A 14482-nucleotide genomic window follows, 5' to 3' on the forward strand; every position below is an offset into this window, starting at 1 on the left:
GTGCGTACCAGTACAAGCAGGCTTGCTATTGAGAATGAATGGGGACAGGGAGGGGCGGTTCATCACCAGCCCTCCTCACAGTCACCTCCACTACAGTATGGTGTCCGCCGCACCACCGCCCCCATTCAACATGCAGCCATCCGAGGCACACTACAATGCTACCCCCCACCGCCCCGTTCACCCTCAATGGCCTCCGTTCAGCCACAACCGGGTCACCGCTTGCACTGAGAATGAATGGGCAGCCGCGTGTTGTGTGCGGGCAGTGAAACCGCTTGCCGCCGGGTGCCACCCGATGTGACGCTACACTGCACGAGCAACGAAATCGCCCCCCTCCAGCCGCTGTCCAGCCACCACTTGCAGTGTCCCCAGGCTGAAGATGACGGAGCGGCAGTTACTGAGGCACATGCGTCGCAGCTGCGGCCCTGTTCGTATGTCGTAGGTCGGATGTCCGTAACCTGGGGACTACCTGCATTGAAAAAGCCAAATTAAAACCCCCATGATTCAGTGCTGTATAGTAATAATACAATGTGCCGTGTTTTACTTTTTGGTAATGTATTTAAATTTTTATTTGTTTCCTTGTCTAGTTTCCTATGTGTCCCATTCATGGTCTCCAGTGGTTTTCAGATCTGTCTATCGTATAGCATCTTCCACATTTTCTGATAAATAACAACGTCTCTATGAATTTGTTGCGGCCCATCGCTGATTTTTTTTTCTCTTCTTCCCACCTTGTTCTTTGTAGAAAACCCCAGCCGTGGATTTTTCATTCAATCTCCTGTCAGATAAGAAATTTAAATTTTACGACCACAGTCTTCTGGAAGCAATCAAAATCGGAGAGCCGACTGTGCACGAGTTCTTCAGACTTCTGGCCCTTTGCCACACTGTTATGCCAGAGGAAAAAAACGAAGGTAAGGAATAATGAAGCGGACGAGATGCTCCTGGTGCCCTGGGCCGTTTGTCTTCAGATGACCAGGAGTAAAAAGCAATATTGAGGCCTTAAATTGTGTTCTTTTCCAGCAGTATAGAAAATCTGTGCACCTTGGAGCTCCTGTTTTATGCATGACATAAGCAGACAGAAGAGTCTGTTCTCGTCTGGTGGTCCGGCTTTATCCATTTTGCCATTTCTTGTCTGCCTTTACAGAACAGTAGCAGTCGGGTTACTGAGTCGCTTAGTAAATCATTGATCTGTCTGTCTTCTAGCCTGCTTGTTTATGGTGAGGCGTGCAGCCAAAAGTATGTGGTGACCCCTCCAGATAACTGAGTTCAGGTGTCTCAGCTCCATAAAATCAAGTGACTAGCCGGCCGTGACTAGAATGGGACCTCGGTGACTGTAAACGTGGCACGGTCACAGGATGTCACAAGTCAGAATGTGAAATTTCTGCTCTGTTTGACTTGACTCGGTCAACTGTCAGTGCTCTTATTATGAAGTGAAAGCAACAATGGCTCAGCCACAAAGTGGCAGACCTGGCAAACTCACATCGCAGGGCCGTCAAGTGCATAAAAATCGAATGTCGTGGAAAGCCTTCGTAAAAGACTGGAGGCCATTATAGTCACAGAGAGGGTCCAATGCCATATTGATGCCCTGTGGTTTTGGAAGTTCATAAAGGTGTGATGGTCAGGTGTCCACAAACGTTTGGCCATATAGTGTAGCAGAGTCTAATGCTGACCACAGCAAAATGTTTTCATATGTCAGGAAGCAACCCTAGGTAGAGCAGAACTATTTGTACAGCTTTTGATTTTACTAGGGGGCTCTGCCCCCTGCGCGCTTCGCTCTCCAACACCCGGGTAGACACTACGCGTTAGCCACTTCGCGGATTTGCTACTCGTCTATGGGGATGCGGATGTACAAATTAAACAGATTGCTGTTTTCATGGGAATTGTTACATATGCATAATAAAACTAATGTTTACAATAACCATAGTAAAATATAGTAAAACGTAATTAATTGAAAGAACATTGTTTCATGATACGTTAGAGGTATTTGTTGCGTTACATGTTTTCGTTCCGTTTGACTTTGAAATTAACACGCAAATACTTTTTAAACTTACACTTTTACTGTAAAACTTCTGTAAAAACAATTTATTGAATTAACTTTTTCATCAATATCGCATTGAATTTTGATTCCGTGTTTGGACTTACAGTACATCGTGACAATGCAACGTATAACTGCCCGTGAGTGAATTTCGTTTCTTTCTCTCTAATAAATAAACCGACTTTTTCGAATGTTTGTCCCTTTGATTTGTTAATTGTCTTTGCAAAAGCTATTCTAACGGGAAACTGTTAACGTTTAATACAACTGGCATATCAGGATCTCCTTTGGTGTCTAATGTTATCCGCGGATGATGTACTACATTAACTTTCTTGTCACCTGTTGAAATTTTACATGTCAGGGTTGTTCGACCGATTTTGAATTCAACTAATCTTGTCCTATTGCATAGCCCATCACTCATACATAAATTACGGCATAACATTACGATATATTCTTCTTTTTACAATTTGGCTGGTGGAAGACCGGACGGTGTTAACGGTTGTAAATATTCTTCATGATATTGTAAGTTGATGTTTTCATCGTCCACACCATCACCACCAACTGTTTCAGCAGAGTCTATTGATACGCATTTAACCAATTTGCCGTGTGACCGATCGACAACTTTCACGTTAATTCATTTGACTTCATTGTTTCTCAGTGCTAGGATTGCCCCCTGTACTCATTTCTTCTGTTGATAACCCTTTGGGATGAAATTCTTCAATAAGATTTGGACACAAAATGTCTTCTTTGATTGGGAACTTAAAGTGAGGAAAAGGTAAAAAATTAAAAGAGCTGAGAGAGCAGAAAGTGTGTCTGACAAAAGCATTCACACGAATGAGAGGTGAGAGGACTGTGGGCGTGGAAGAAAATGGTTGAGAGGAGGTCGGGACTTGAAAAAATCTCTGGGCAATAGTCTCGTCTCATTTCAAAAAATAAATTTGCAAATCTTTGTGAAAGCGTGTTTTCACTGTGTCATTTTGTCTTATTGCGTGATTGATGGGCCAAAAATGGAAAATGTTTAAAATTAAATCTACAACACAATAAAGTGTAGAAAATGAAGGCATCTCTTTTTGAACCTACCTGGGTCGTTAGTAAATGAGTCGTGTATGGTAAGTAAGAATTTCACTGTGACAATAAAGACCTTATAATGACTATATTAATTGATTTGCATAATCATAATGACTTTAAACTCTTCATTCTCTACTGTTTCACTGTTAGCATTTACGACAGAATGTAAGAAACTATGAGATTGTTCCCTTTTTGTTTATCATTAGGGGATCTTCACTACCAGGCACAGTCACCTGATGAAGGGGCTCTGGTTACGGCCGCAAGATCTTTTGGCTTCGTCTTCCGGGCCCGCACTCCAGAAACCATAACAGTGTATGAGATGGGCGAGCCAGTCACCTACCAGTTGCTTGCAATCCTAGATTTCAACAACTTCAGGAAACGAATGAGTGTCATCGGTAAGTAGATACGTTGATAATATTTCTCTCAACGTTGGAATTAATCAGCAGAGCATCATGATAATCCACTACCGATCGGGGTTCAGTTTTAGATTGAGACTTCAGCGCAGATTTTAAATCTCCTTTGAGCACTTCTTTGAAAAGTTTCATGTTTAAGATATTTGAACTCCAATTAGCCGCAGACCCTCTGCATCCAACAACAACTAACAAGAGCGTAGGAATCTTTAAGCGACTAACAAGGGTGTAGGAATCATGCCGTCTGCTGGCGTTGCATTAATTTGTACTGGGGATCTGTTTGCTGTCAGTAGCAGCTATCAGAGGTTAAAATCAGCAAAATATATAAGATGTATAAGTGTAACTGCTGTCAAGATAAAATGAATATAGTAAAATAACTTGTCACACGGAATGTTTCTTCATTTTAAGATGGATGAGTTCGCAAATCCACCAATGCTTTTCAATGGTGTGTACAGCACTATCTGTTCGAGATATCCCAATGAAAATTGAACTGTCTCAACAAATTTCTTTGAAGAATAAGCATGCCACACTTCAGCAAATTTGGTCCACGAGGGGCCAAGTTGTTTCATGCAGATGGACTGACAGACATGGACTATTGCAATAGGTGCTTTGTGCATTATATGCGAACGCACCTATAAATGATCTAAACCAGCAAACCCAGCCTCCACATGCACGTGGGTGTTAGGCCATGCAGACATTTTTGTCCTTGTTCCTTACTTGATTTGATTAATATGGATCTGTTGACAATCTTGTGTTGCAATTATTTCCTTCATGTGTCTTCTTGCATTCTCATTAATTTATTTGCATAGCTAAGAAGAAGAAAGGACGTCTTTTAACTTATTCAGGGCTGATGTCGATTTTTGTCAAAAGGAGGAGTTGACGATGGTAATCGACTGTAAACTGTGACAAAATCAATCGTTATGTTTTAGTTGGACTCTCGTTGCTAGAAGGAAAGTTAGATTCATTGGTTTGAGTGAGATTTCCTGCACTCACGTGAGTAGCAAGGCACAGACAATGGCAAAAATGACACTGACATTTGGAGAGAGATCAAAGCGAATGCGTAAAGCAAAATACTCCGTCGACAACGTTTTGCCTGTTACTATCTCTGAACTGGACTATGACTTGTCAGACTCAGATTTTGACACAAGTGATGAAAACGAGTGTGAGGTTCCAGCTTCAGCTGATTGGTCCCCAGCTAATCGTTGTACTGACAATGTTCGCTAGGGAGGACTGCCACTTAACATTGATAAGAGACAGAAACCAGATTGCAATGCACCCCGACTTTGTCCCAGCCACACAAAGATAACCATGCAGCAAGCCTGCTGCACATTCTAGGCAAACTGGCAGCAACAGCATGAAGCAATAGATGTTTTATGTTGATTTCTGTGTGAAACCATTGCTTTTCAGAAACTATGTTTTTTGAAATAAATATTCAGCCCTCAAAGAGTTAAAGTCATTGTTTACAAATTTATTTAATGTAAAAATGTTGCAGTTTTCTTCTTCAATTCAATTATTGCGCTAGTTGAATATTCCTTGGCCGTAGCAAAAGGAAGCACGTTGGACACGTCTACTGAAATGTGTTCCGATTGTCCAAATGGACGATTTCATTTTTATTAGGTTCTGGTTTTTGTAGTTCTCGTAATAACCCTCTAAGTTTCAGATGCAAGAATCTGATATTTCCAACAGACTCTAGCTGCAAGTCAAGTAAACCAAGTGACAAAAACCTGCAATCCAATTGGCTGTCCAGTGGAGCTGCGGAAGTCTACGGTTGGACCTATCTCGATTTTTTCTTGCTTTAACGCGTGTGAAGTAATCCATTTTAAGATAGACTTTGTTTACCTTCAAAATAAAAAAAAAATAAAATCAAAGCCTTTTTCTTTTAAGAATTACAGGTCCTGAACTATTCAAGGCTGCTACTTCTGGTTTGGCCCAATAATGAAGGCTTTTGCGATTTTTTGACCCTCGCTTGTCCCAAGAGTACAATTTTCGGTTTAGCGTTTTCAGTTCTATGTCACTCAAAAAACACATAACTAGCACTGTATTGTTTTTTCTGATACAGAAACTCTCTCAGTGGTCATAAAGTTAAGGGACCTCTAGAATTAACATCTTGGAGGTTAGAAATCAGAATTGCAGGCAACTGTGGGCAGCCTGCAGATTAAAGTCAATGAGTTACAAGGCGAGGCCTCGGCCTCCTGCGGCCCTAAGTTGGAGTAAGTGGACTTAACAACGTTGTGTTATGTTGGTATGGTAATTGAATTTAGAGAATTATAGCCGTCAAGGGGGTGAATGCAGCAATACAAATAATTAAACCTCAGAGTGTTACATTCGAGACCCAAATTTCTTACAGGGGATGTCTAATTCATTGTTGCCGTAAAAAATCTCTGCCACCTAATAAAATAAGAAAGTCTTCCTGAACCTGATTCAGTGTTCACTACAGATACGTCACTGAATGGATGACAAGAATGACACAGCATGATGTCAGATGACAGGTAAAAGAACAGGAGCAATGGTCAAGCTTCATTTTCAATGATGTAAAATTTGAAAAACTTCCCAAAACAGCCCCAAATACCATGTAAACTGCTGAAGACCCCGACAGATAAATGCCCAATGTGGCAGCAATGATTCCTGTCGTACCACTATGCAGCTTCTTCATCAACAATGTGTTCTCAAGTGATGCGTTACTGAATAGAAAATTGTTAGATGAATCCAAATATGAGGTGCTCATCGATCATTTCTATTCCAATACACACTCACCGGCCACTTTATTAAGTACAACTGCTTGTTAATGCAAATTTCTAATTGTCCAATCACATGGCAGCAAGTCAATGCATTTCGGCCTGTAGATGTTGTCAAGACCACCTGCTGAAGTTCAAAATGAGCACCAGAATGGGGAAGAAAGGGGACTGAAGTGACTCTGAATGTGGCATGGTTGTTGGTGCCAGACGGGTTGGTCTGAGGATTTCAGAAACTGCTGATCTACTAGGATTTTTATACACAGCCATCTCCAGGGTTTACATGGAATAGTCTGAAAAAGGGAAAATATCCAGTGAGCAGCAGTTCTCTGGGTGAAAATACTTTTTTGATGTCAGAGGAGAACGGCCAGACTGGCTTGAGCTGATAGAAAGGCAACAGGAACTCAAATAAGCACTCGTCAAATAAGCCTGGTAACTCATTGACTTTAATCTGCAGGCTGCCCACAGTTGCCTGCAATTCTGATTTCTAACCTCCAAGATGTTAATTCTAGAGGTCCCTTAACTTTATGACCACTGAGAGAGTTTCTGTATCAGAAAAAACAATACAGTGCTAGTTATGTGTTTTTTGAGTGACTCGAGGTGTGCAGAAAAGCATCTCTAAATACACACAACACGTCGAACCTTGAAGCTGGTGGGCTACAGCAGCAGGAGACCACAGCGGGTAAAACTCCTGTCAGCTAAGAACAGGCAACTGAGGCTGCAATTCACAGAGACTCACCAAAACTGGACAATAAAAGACTGGGAAAACGTTGCCAGGTCTGATGAGTCTCGATTTCTGCTGTGACATTCAGATGGTAGACTCAGAATTTGGTATCAGCAACATGAAAGTATGGAGCCATCCTGCCTTGTATCAATGGTTCAGCCTGGTGGTGGTGGTGTAATGGTCTGGGGGCTATTTTTTTGGCTCACTTTGGGACCATTAGCACCAGCTGAACATCATTTAAATGCCACAACGTATCAAGTGTTGTTGATGACCATGTCCATCCCTTTATGACCTCAGTGTTCCCATCTTCTGATGGCTACTTCCAGCAGGATAACACGCCATGTCACAAAGGTCAGATCATCTCAAACTGTTTTCTTGAACATGTCAAGGAGTTCACTGCACTCAAATGGCCTCCGCAGTCACCAGATCTCAATCCAGTGGAGCACCTCTGGCATGTGGTGGAACGGGAGATTCACATCATGGATGTGCAGCCGACAAACCTGCAGCAATTGAGTGCTGCTGTCATGTCAATATGGACCTGAGGAATGTTCCAGTACCTTAGCTATGCCACGAAGGTAAAAGGGGGTCCGACCTGATACTATCAAGGTGTACCTAATAAAGTGGCCAGCGAGTGTAATCCTATTATTTGCAAATCACGTCTCAATGACAAACTTTTCTATCATCTCATAGTATACACCTTCTTTCCGAAGGGTTCAAGATCTGACGTCACATAATACCTTTTGACTTCAGGGTGACAGCCAAAGTCTACACAAGCACGGGGCATAACGCACACAAGTTGGTCGTTTATAACAGAACTCAATTCTTAATCGAGATCCTGAGAGGAAGCTCTGCTTACTTAACAAATGGAAGAAGTCAAATTATTTCATACCCCTCGGTAGCGGATTTAGCCGAACGCTTTCTGTTTAACTGGATATGTGTACCGTATGTCTTAGGAGCGAAGTGAAACCTTCAACGATTGTTCTTTCCTTTCAGTCAGGAATCCCAAGGGACAAATAAAGCTGTACTCCAAAGGAGCCGACGTTATTCTCTTTGACAGGCTCCATCCATCTAATGACGATCTCATGGAGGCAACGTCGGACCACCTCAGCGTAAGTCACATTTTCGAGTCTCCTTATCATCTTAAACAGTCCTGACAATTTCACAATTTGTAGAAATGGCAGGCTGTCCAAGACCTCTTTGCTTGAGAGAGAATTTACTTTAAAAAAAATGTAGTTCTGATGTTTAGAGTATTTATTTCTCCTCATGGTAGAGCAACTCAATGAATATCCATCCATCATCCAACCCACGATATCTTAACTACAGGGTCACGGGGGTTTGCTGGAGCCAATCCCAGCCAACACAGGGTGCAAGGCAGGAAACAAACCCCAGGCAGGGTGCCAGCCCACCGCAGGGCACACTCACACACACACACTAGGGACAATTTAGGCCTGCCAATGCACCTAACCTGCATGTCTTTGGACTGTGGGAGGAAACCCACACAGACACGGGGAGAACATGCAAACTCCACGCAGGGAGGACCCGGGAAGCAAACCACAGGTCTCCTTACTGCCAGGCAGCAGCGCTAACACTGCGCCACCCCTCAATGAATACATCACATTAATACGGGGGAATGAAGCACACACTGTGTGACTTTTAACAAGACTAAAATAAGAATACGTCAACCCAAATCAGAAAAATTTAGGATGGTATGGAAAATCCAATAAAAAAAATGATTTGTGAATTTACTTTGATTTTTATTTCAGAGCAGATGATGTGAAACCAAAGATATTTGTCTTGGTCAACGTCATTTGATTTGCTGATACACATCCATTCCTGCATTTTAGGCCTGCAACACATTCCAAAAAAGTTGGGATGGGGACAAATCAGGGCCTGTAATGATGTGATTTCAAACAAGTGATGGTAATCAGGATTTGTTATCTACGAAAGGCTGATTCTTTGAGGAGCAAAGATGGGCAGAGGATCTCCAGTTTGTCAGCAAACGTGTGAGAAGATTATTGAAATATTTGAAAACAATGTTCCTCAAAGAAAGATTGGAAGGGATTTGCATATTTGTCTGCCTACAGTGCATAATATCATTAAATGATTCAAAGAACGTGGAAGAATTTGGATGTGTAAAGTGTCAGGGCGTGAGCCTCAGCTGAACACCAATGATCTCTGACCCCTCAGACATCATGGTGTCAAGAAGCGTCACTAGTCAATAGCTGACATCACCACATGGCCAAGGCCTGATGACTTTGGCAAACATTTGTCAAGCACTACAATCCATCCATCCATCCATCCATCCTCTTCCGCTTATCCGAGGTCGGGTAGCAGCTTAAGCAGAGAAGCCCAGACTTCCCTCTCCCGGCCACTTCTTCCAGCTCTTCCGGGAGAATCCCAAGGCGTTCACAGGCCAGCCGGGAGGCATAGTCCCTCCAGCGTGTCCTGGGTCTTCCCCCGGGCCTCCTCCTGGTTGGACGTGCCCGGAAGACCTCACCAGGGAGGCGTCCAGGAGGCATCCTGATCAGATGCCCGAGCCACCTCATCTGACTCCTCTCGATGCGGAGGAGCAGCAGCTCTACTCTGAGCCCCTCCTGGATGACTGAGCTTCTCACCCTATCTTTAAGGGAAAGCCCAGACACCCTGCGGAGGAAACTCATTTCAGCCGCTTGTATTCGCGATCTCGCTCTTTCGGTCACTACCCACAGCTCATGACCATAGGTGAGGGTAGGAACGTAGATCGACTGGTAAATTGAGAGCTTTGCCTTACGGCTCAGCTCCTTTTTCACCATGACAGACCGATGCAGAGCCCGCATCACTGCGAATGCCGCACCGATCCGCCTGTCGATCTCACGATCCATTCTCCCCTCACTCGTGAACAAGATCCTGAGATACTTGAACTCCTCCACTTGGGGCAGGATCTCACCCCCAACCCTGAGAGGGCACTCCACCCTTTTCCGGCTGAGGACCATGGTCTTGGATTTGGAGGTGCTGATTCCAATCCCAGCCGCTTCACACTCAGCTGCAAACCAATCCAGTGAGAGCTGAAGATCATGGTCTGATGAAGCAAACAGGACAACATCATCTGCAAAAAGCAGTGACCCAATCCTGAGTCCACCAAACCGGACCACCGCAACACCCTGGCTGCGCCTAGAAATTTTGTCCATAAAAGTTATGAACAGAATCGGTGACAAAGGGCAGCCCTGGCGGAGTCCAACTCTCACTGGAAACGGGTTCGACTTACTGCCGGCAATGCAGACCAAGCTCTGACACTGGTTGTACAGGAACCGAACAGCTCTTATCAGGGGGTCCGGTACCCCATACTCCCGGAGCACCCCCCGTAGGATTCCCCGAGGGACACGGTCGAATGCCTTTTCCAAGTCCACAAAACACATGTAGACTGGTTGGGCAAACTCCCATGCATCCTCAGGGACCCTGCTAAGGATGTAGAGCTGGTCCACCATTCCCCGACCACAACACTACATTGTTCCTCCTGAATACGAGGTTCGACTATCTGACGGACCCTCCTCTTCAGGACCCCCGAATAGACTTTTCCAGGGAGGCTGAGGAGTGTGATCCCTCTATAGTTGGAACACACCCTCCGGTCCCCCTTTTTAAAGAGGGGGACCACCACCCCGGTCTGCCAATCCAGAGGCACTGTCCCCGATGTCCATGCGATGTTGCAGAGACGTATCAACCAAGACAGTCCTACAACATCCAGAGCCTTAAGGAACTCCGGGCGTATCTCATCCACCCCCGGGCCCGCTGCGCCACCGTGCCACCCCATTCACCAGCTCCATACGTAACTTCTATTGATTGAAACAGTGCTGGAAGTCTTCTTGCTTGGGGCTCATCAACAGGCTTCCCTTTTAGGTCAGTTTTCATCTTCGGAAACATGTCAAAATCACAGGGCGCTAAATCCAGGGGGGTGCCCTACAGACAGGTTCCTGTTCAATTTGTTCGCCCGGCAAATCGTGTAGCGATTGAAGTTTGCAGTTTGAAGTCTCCATCTTATCTTTGACTGAGGTGACATTTTAGGACCTTTTCTTTTCATTCTATTATAATTCTTAAGCCTTTTTCATAAATATGCCCTAGCTAAGTATTAAAATGCCAAACTGTCAGTCACGTCACTTATCACGTGAAATCAGAAGTCGCTCTAATCCTAAAGCTACTTCAGGGGAATGTCAGCGAAACATATGGAGGCTTTATGCTGCTGTCAGACGAGAGTCGAAATGTGGAAGAGCCGCCCGATTGCGTGATTACTCACCATGCAGTCAGGGCTGCTTTTATCCTTTCTTATTAATAATATTGGATTCACTGACTACATTGATGTTACATAAGACTTTTAAATACTCATAGATAATTAAGAGTGAATCAGATCGTGTGAAGGCTGCTGTGGAGGTGGAGGCAGACAGCACACTGCCGCTCATGGCTCGCTTTTCTTTTCTTTGCAGGAGTTTGCAGGAGAGGGTCTGCGGACGCTGGCGCTTGCTTACAAAGATATCGATGAGGACTACTTGGCACAGTGGCTCAAGAAGCTTCATTTCGCCAGCATCTCATTTGACAACCGCGAGGAATGTCTGTCAGCCTTATATGAAGAGATTGAGCAGAATATGATGGTAGGCTTACGACACTTCTGACGCTCGGCCACAAGTCCTCTGGGGCTGGGATGAAAATATCAGGGTCATTTTCAAAAGTCATTCTTCTGCCTGCCACACCTTGTTAGGACATCAACGTGCCTCCATAGTGGCTACCTAAAGTGGTCGGGCCTTTCCCTTCAGTGGCCATTACTTTGGATGAGAGTCTCGTGGTAGTGTGGTGAAGCAGGAGAAACCACGAGGGTGCCCTGTAGGCAGATTCCTGAGGCAGGGACACTGCCCGCTGATTTCATTTCAAATGCTCTGCTGGTTCAACTCTAGGCATATAAAATCATCACAATTTTAGGTTATCTATTTTTTCATTTATGTTGCATTTTCATTTGATGGATAGGAATAAAAATGTTTGTGTGTCTGACTGTAGCACTCTTTACAGAGGCAGACACACATGAAAGGCACTATATGAGAGCGATAGATAATAAAAGACACTGTATGTGATATATTGTTGATTTTATAGTTGACTCTAACAGGATCACATAGAAACATAAACACTTCTCTATGGCTGTTTATTACAAGCTTTAGTAGGGCAATACAGATATTCACAGCTGTCTCTAAAAAGGCTTAGAGAGAGAGAAAGATAGATAAATGAAAAGAGGGAAAGGTATTATATTAGATATGATATGAACGGCACTACATAACGATACAGAGATATGAAAGGCACAATATAATAAAGAGTTATGAAATGTACTAAACTCTGCATGTTATAGATACTGTAAATAGATATGAAAGGCACTATATAACAATAACTACATATGAAAGGTACTATACTCTGTATATTATAGATAGATAGGTAGAGAGAGAGAGAGAGAGAGAAAGAGAGAAAGAAAAGGCACTATATACAGTATTTAGATAGATAGAATTTTAGTATAGATAGATAGATAGATAGATAGATATTGATTTTAGTATAGTAGGAAGGATAAGAGATAGATAGATAGATATTGATTTTAGTATAGTAGGAAGGGATAGATAGATAGACAGATAGATAGATAGATAGATAGATAGATATTGATTTTAGTATAGTAGGCAGGAATAGAAAGATAGATAGATATTGATTTTAGTATAGTAGGAAGGATAGAGATAGATAGATAAATAGATAGATAGATAGATAGATAGATAGATAGATAGATAGATAGATAGATAGATATTGATTTTAGTATAGTAGGCAGGAATAGATAGATAGATAGATATTGATTTTAGTATAGTAGGAAGGATAGAGATAGATAGATAGATAGATAGATATTGATTTTAGTATAGATAGATAGATAGATAGATAGATATTGATTTTAGTATAGTAGGCAGGAATAGATAGATAGATAGATATTGATTTTAGTATAGTAGGAAGGATAGAGATAGATAGATAGATAGATAGATAGATAGATAGATATTGATTTTAGTATAGTAGGCAGGAATAGATAGATAGATAGATAGATAGATAGACAGTGTGGACTAAGCCCCGGACAAAGACAGGCAGACATGTTGTAAACACCACCACACATTTATTTACGCCAATATGTACAAAGTTACTAAGTGCCACACAACCCACTTTACCCCAAGTCCAGGCCTCGCACACACTTTGCCTCTTTTCGTCAGGCCGCCTCCACTCTCTGTCTCCAAGCTTAGTCCTCTCCTCACCCGACTCCAGCCCTGAATGAAGGGAGGCGGCCCCTTTTATAAACACCCAGATGTGCTCCAGGTGTTTGCCGGCAATCTTCCACCGACACGCCCCAGTGTGGCGGAAGTGCTGGCTGCATCTCTGGAAGCACTCCCTGCTCTTCTTCACCCCAGTACTTCCGGGTGTGGCAGAAGTGCTGAGGTCCAGGGTCTCCAAGGCACTGGGGCGCCCCCTGGCGGTGACCACGGGCCCCTACAGGGTTGAGCTTCAAAGCTCTGTACCCGTGGTCCCCATAGGAACCAGGGTGGTTGCCCCCACGTGGTCTGAGGTGGCTGTACGTCCTCTTCCGGTCCTCCAAGGTGTCCCGTCCGGGTCGCCCCCCCCAGGTATCTGCCACAATAGACAGATAGATCCAAAGGTGATTATAATTATAAGAGATGGTGAAGTATGTGTTAAAAAACGTTTGCTTTTATTTTCTTACCTGCTAGTAAATGATACCAGGCTAAGGAGGTAAACTTTATTTCATTGGACATACCGATTCTATCTTAATTCAGTTACTAGGTGCCACTGCCATTGAAGACAAACTACAAGAAGGCGTTCCAGAGACCATCGCTTGTTTAAATCTCACCAACATTAAGATCTGGGTCCTCACAGGAGATAAGCAAGGTAACAGCTCTTCACGCGCAATGTTGTAATTTTCCCTTTTATAGTTGACATTGAAACACAGATAAGTAGGTGAAAAGGGAGAGAGAGAGACAGCTGAGTAGAACACGAAAGGCGCTATAAGATGTGAAATGGATGGACTTCCACTAACTTCTCAACAGGTGCGCTGGTGCTCATTTCATACGTCATCAGTCACAGCATTAAAAAGTGATATTCATTCTGCCGGTGGCATCGCTCCATCGGCATTGAGCACACGATGGTGGCGTCGGAGAAGACAAGCTTCCTAACAGAGTCCTATTGATGTTGTCATCAGACGAGTTAAATGGGCATTCAGATGTTCACTCAGCAGGGGATCTGCAATAAAACATTCAAATGTTTGAGAAAATGTTGCTGTGGAGGAATAAAAAAAAAAAGACAGCCAGGACATTAAGGGGAAGCGTATTATTGAATGAGTGTTTGTGATGCAATTCCTGATAAAACAGCTTCTCCCTCTTCATGCCCATTTGGCTCATGGAGCACTTCATGCAGTTTGGAAGCTCAGGCTGGCACAAATAAACAGCTGTAGGTTTGGGAAGGTGGCAAATAGAAACGG

At 43.4% G+C, this 14482-nt stretch overlaps 1 protein-coding gene across 3 annotated transcripts in view; it reads left to right on the top strand.

Moving 5' to 3' along the window:
• Positions 1-14482, top strand: part of atp8b4 (ATPase phospholipid transporting 8B4) — a 248513-nt gene that overhangs the window by 196487 nt on the left and 37544 nt on the right. For all 3 annotated transcript variants that reach the window (XM_039772860.1, XM_039772859.1, XM_039772861.1), the window contains 5 exons: positions 740-905; positions 3301-3489; positions 7954-8069; positions 11415-11579; positions 13782-13893. In XM_039772860.1, coding sequence (XP_039628794.1) covers positions 740-905; positions 3301-3489; positions 7954-8069; positions 11415-11579; positions 13782-13893 — 748 coding nt within the window. The remainder of the gene's footprint in view (positions 1-739; positions 906-3300; positions 3490-7953; positions 8070-11414; positions 11580-13781; positions 13894-14482) is intronic.

Source organism: Polypterus senegalus, chromosome 12 (assembly GCF_016835505.1).
Source record: "Polypterus senegalus isolate Bchr_013 chromosome 12, ASM1683550v1, whole genome shotgun sequence".
Taxonomy (NCBI): domain Eukaryota; kingdom Metazoa; phylum Chordata; class Cladistia; order Polypteriformes; family Polypteridae; genus Polypterus; species Polypterus senegalus.